Source organism: Phragmites australis, chromosome 14 (genome assembly GCF_958298935.1).
Source record: "Phragmites australis chromosome 14, lpPhrAust1.1, whole genome shotgun sequence".
Taxonomy (NCBI): Eukaryota; Viridiplantae; Streptophyta; class Magnoliopsida; order Poales; family Poaceae; genus Phragmites; species Phragmites australis.
The window spans coordinates 25,803,350-25,808,235 of record NC_084934.1 but is presented as its reverse complement, the minus strand read 5'-3'; the positions used below and the strand labels follow the sequence as shown (position 1 = coordinate 25,808,235).

Genomic DNA, 4,886 nt, shown 5'->3' with positions numbered 1-4,886 from the left:
ACCGGTGTCCGCTACTAGTAGTCGTAGTACTAGTGCCGTAGGTGCGTATAATTCAGCAGTCGTGCCGGCGCCGGGACTGGGATGGGAGCCGGGTGCCGGCCTGCCACGGGCTGTGGTCCCGAGACCGCGACGTCGGCGCGGCTCGCGCTCGCGCTCGCGCTCGCGTGGGGGCGGTCGCGTCAAGTCGTCGCGCGCGCCCACGCCGAAATGCGGCGCCGTGGTACCTGCCCCTGCGCAAAGCTGAGCCGCAGCCCAGCCCTTCTACACGCGTACCTCACCTTTGACGGTCGCGCGCGCTCTCATGTCACCCGCCTGCATTTTCCTAACCCTCTTTTGCGGGTGATCACTGAGTTGAATACACCCACTTGGATTTTAGTAACACGCCAGTTGAGCAATCATGGCTAGAAGCCAAGTGCCGTTCTGGACTGGACATGTTGCGATAAAGCATGGAGTTGCTGGCCAACACTAATCACGCTTTGGATAAGCTGAGCGAGCCGCAGAGGATAAGGTCGCCGCAGCGCATGCTAGCTTTACTGTACTTTTTATTCAGCGATCGAGCAGTGTTGCTGCCAACAAAGTGGAGAAGAAACAAAAGAAATAGTTAACGGACGGCGGCACCGGCACCGGCGCCGGCGCTCTCATGTCTGTCGACGGTTCTACGCCGCCCCAAAAAGAAAAGACCGCTAGGGACACCTCGCCGGCGAGGGGCTAGCAAATAGTTTCGCCGGGATACAGCACAGTACACTGCTGAGAGGCACACGAGCGTCTACACAGCTCAGACAAAAAGGTTCAGCAGCTCGGGCTCCCTCCCGCCGCCGCTCGTCGTCGTCGTCACGGACTCCTCGGAGTTCATCGACGGTGTGCCGACCCGCCTCGGTCGACGCTCCCCCGGCGCCGGCGGCGACCTGGGGCTGAGCCCCAGCCCGAGGTCGCACGACGGCTCCGGTGCGGCGGCCACCGCGTTCCTCGTCGTCGCCCACTTCCCCGCCGAGAACATCGAGCACCCCACTGCCCGCCTCGCCATAAAAGCTAGCGGGTCGCGACCGGCGGCTGCAGAGAAGCCGCCGTCGAGCTCCGGCAGCGAGCGGATGCTGCCGCCGCGCAGCACGGTCTCCACCGCCGCCTGGCAGAGGTGCCAGTTCCCCGCCCCGAGCAGCCCCACCGCGCCGCTCACCGGGTTGATCGTCCTCCCCGCCGCCTCGTACAGCAGCGACTGGAACACCGCTGCATCCACAAGCGCATATAAACATCAGTCAAGTACCACACGTAAAAACACCAGCACAAACCACCGCGCAACAACACATCAGTCGATTCTACCTGGGCGCTGCGGCTCGGGGACGGCGGCGAGGAAGGACATGAGTCCAGCGCGGCCGAAGAACTTGGCGACGAACACGGTGGCGTGGCCCTGCGCCTCGGCGCCTTCGATCCACTGCAGGCACGGCCGCAGCATGCACTCGTCGCTGCACCCCTTCCGCAGCACGCGGCACCCGTTGCAGCTCATCCCCACCGCCACCACCCACCCACCACCATACAACGCAACTCGGTCAAGCCCTCGAGCTCGGCCATGGACACCTTCGAAGCTTTAGTATATAAGCGCAGCTAACCAAGGGCTCGGGTCGGGGATGACCACGCGCTAACCACGGGGTTGGGTTAGACGGGGTGAGGTTACCGGCGTACGTGGGTTAGCGAAGCGAAGCCGCGCGCGGGGCGGTAAAGTCCTCAGCTCCTAGCTCCTGGGTGCGGGGCGCGGCTCCATGTCTCCGCGTTCGGTCGGGGCGATCGTGAACCGTCGGACCACGATCTCACTGACGGAACGGGCTCCGCGAACGCCTCAGGTGGTGCGCCACGCGCTCGCCCCGTCTTGGCGCGCTTTGGAGTGTCTCTCCTCGCCACTCTTTCTCGCGCCTTTGCGGGATGCGTGGATCCGCACACTGGGCACGGGTGGGCGTGGCCACGCCCACGTACGTCCGGTCCGGGACGCCCTGCGCCTGGAACCTTGAGCTTTGGTGTGTGTTAGGGGACGTTTGGATCCCTTCCTAGTCGCGTAAAGAATCGGTTGGTTGCTTGTGTTCGTTTGCTGGTTGTCTTGTTACTCGTGTTTTTTAGTTTTTTCTTTACCAGCTCGAGCGAGCTAAATTGGTTCTCCGTCACTGACGAAGGTAACCTCGCTCGGCAAGGTGAGCCGGGCAAGACGAGCAAACGAACCAAACGCTCACTTAGTTGCCAGGGGATTGGTGCTCGTTGAGTGAGTGCTCACTTTTCCACTTAATTTTGCTGGTAGCTCATGATGTAGTATTCACGTTACCGAGTACTAATTAAATAAAAATTTAGATAAATAACATATGAAAGCATGATATGTAGTCTGGTATCGTTTCATTTCATTGATAATTGTGTATTTGAATCTTTCCTCTCCTTATATGGGAGGAGAGACTTTTTTTCTTCTAGATGAGTAATATGTAACTAAACTTTCTATCACTAGTAAGTTTTGTTGTGGGAATGGTACCACTTGACCTTGTTTGTTGACTTCGATTACAATGGTTAAATCCTAAAAACCAAAAATAGCGAGGTTAACATCAAAGCAGGGATAGTTCTTTTTATATTTTGTAAAGGTTAGGCTTGAGAAAGCATAGCAAAGCCCAATGAACAAAGGCTAAAGGTGAAGCCTGAAGGTCAAAGAGGCGCGACGAAGCCCAAAAGACGAAGGGTGCAGCGAAACTCTGAGACTGAAGGAAAGAGGCATGAGAACCTTCAATGACAGAGCGAAGGCTCACCTAAAAAAGAATCGACAAGTTAGATGAAACAAAATGGCCGAAAGGAGATCGTCAGTAGCCTCGATAGAGGGTCTAGTGTGAGTCACCTAGGACACATGTCGATATTTGATTGCTTAGAGCAATGTAAGTAGATAATAACCATAATATTTCTTAGATATTTTAGGATATTCTCTAGTGTTAGAATGAATATTCATATGAATAAGAGATAGAAATGTAATAACGATGAGAGTGGTTGAGATGTACCTATAAAAACCCTCACTCACCTGAGATAATAACAAGAAAGGAACATTTATTATTTCAGCAGTTACGGTATTATTCACTGTGTTGTGCTTATGATCCAACAAATCTAAAGGTCTATGCCCTATAAGACCCGTTTAGATTAAGTGTCCATATATACAGCCCATTAGATACACCTATATTATAACAACTCAAACATTAGTACTAGTTATTTCTTGTAATTCCAATATTATTATTTAGTTTGAGACATATATATTACCGGTGCTGTGCAAAGTGTTTCTTTTGTAGCATGAAGCTACGGGAAATCAGAAACGGTAATTTACAAAGATGGAAAAAATGCAACGTACAAGGTTCTATAAAGGCATATAGTTGTTTATGCTGGAAACTGGCTTTCCTTTTAATCGAAAAGAATAGAATACTTGAGAACCAAGTCTTGATTGGGTGGTTAGTGGTCGAGGTGGTTTACCTCCTGCCTATCAGAAATTATACTTTAGGTTTATTTTTTATGTCTTATTAAGATAAAATTTTCTTTTAACGGTAGGTAACGTATCTGTCGATAACGAGATATCTGTGATTGAATTTGTCAATCTCTAATCTCCGTATTTGTGGTCTTCAATAGATGTTGTGTATGATGGTGTGAGTGTATGCGTGTTACTCAAAACTGATGTACCTGATTTCTGTCGTCAGGTGTCGGCTCATCAAATCAATTACTATGTCTAAAATCTGGAAGTAGGAGTCTTTTGAGTTTCCTAAGTTGTGCACCCTCTTTTCCTCGCCTCCCATAATCTTTTTTTTTTAAGTTTAACACCATAGAAGATATCATCGCGTATAAGGACGACATGTACATTGAGTCAAATTATACATGAGGGATACATTGATGGCATTTTTCAACACAAGATCGAATCTATAGTACGGCATTAAGCAATTTATTGGTATGTGGTGAATTCTCTGCATCCCGAGAAATAAAGTAGAAGTGTGACCTCTAATAAATAAAATAAAATCTAATACATACGATTGAAAAAATAAGTTACACACTAAGTGCTAAGAAAAACTTGAGTCTTGTTTTCATTTATTTTTTTTTCGGATATTTGGGTGGTTAGTTCTGTAGTCTTACCCTACGCTTGAGCCAGCTCGAGAAAAGCCTAGGTCTACGTGGATTTCTACCGGAATAATTCTATGACAAATAAATGAGCGGTTAGTATTTATTGCATGATTTGGCATTCTTAATTCTTATGAGGGTTGGGTTATAAATATTAACAACATAGATTATTTGGACTGAGCAAACTTTAGCAATGATTTTCAATTTTTGGATATTTGGATGGTTGGTTTCGTAGTCTTAGTAACGAGGATATCACTTCTTCGAATATAACCCTAAAGATATTCCTTTAGTTGTTGCACTTATACTATTACAAGATACTATGACACGAGCTTGTGCATATAGATTGAATCACAATGTGAGTTTGTTTTTACTGTACATGCATATATTTGTGAGAATGAGATACTACTAAGTTCTTATAATATTTGGTTACTTGGGAATATGGGAGCAACACTCATAACACTGTCACTTATCTATTGTTGCTTATTGATGAATCTCTTATTGGTGTCAAGTTCCACCGACTTCCTCTACTCCAAGTTGGCGCACTTCTCAAAAAACAACACCATCTCTACACAATCACAACTTCAACTAGACGTTACCCCACCAGTACCAAGTCAAGTCGGACTTCAAGCCGCTCTAAATTCATACACATAGTTCTGTTCGGAGCCAGAAAGCAACACCACATTAAAATGTTCATATATTTCTCGCGCAGAGTCCAATAGAAACGTTTGTACTTGTTGAAAAGCTAGGACAATTCCAATGGCTTTGGTCTCTTAGCCAAA

At 48.1% G+C, this 4,886-nt stretch overlaps 1 protein-coding gene across 1 annotated transcript; it reads right to left on the bottom strand.

Annotated features, from left to right (window-relative positions):
- Positions 1-525: 525 nt before the first annotated feature.
- On the bottom strand, positions 526-1,588 carry LOC133891731 (LOB domain-containing protein 37-like). The gene is made up of 2 exons (XM_062332469.1): positions 1,318-1,588; positions 526-1,224 (listed from the first exon to the last, which is right to left on the bottom strand). Exons 1-2 carry the CDS (start codon positions 1,499-1,501, stop codon positions 776-778), a joined length of 633 nt encoding a protein of 210 aa, XP_062188453.1. The 5' UTR covers positions 1,502-1,588; the 3' UTR covers positions 526-775.
- Positions 1,589-4,886: the final 3,298 nt, after the last annotated feature.

Excerpts from the sequence above, each read along its gene's own strand:
- LOC133891731 (XM_062332469.1), bottom strand. The coding sequence starts at position 1,501 with ATGAGCTGCAACGGGTGCCGCGTGCTGCGGAAGGGGTGCAGCGACGAG. Across the intron at positions 1,225-1,317 it reads CCCCGAGCCGCAGCGCCCAG|CGGTGTTCCAGTCGCTGCTG; the intron begins GTAGAATCGACT and ends TTGTGGATGCAG.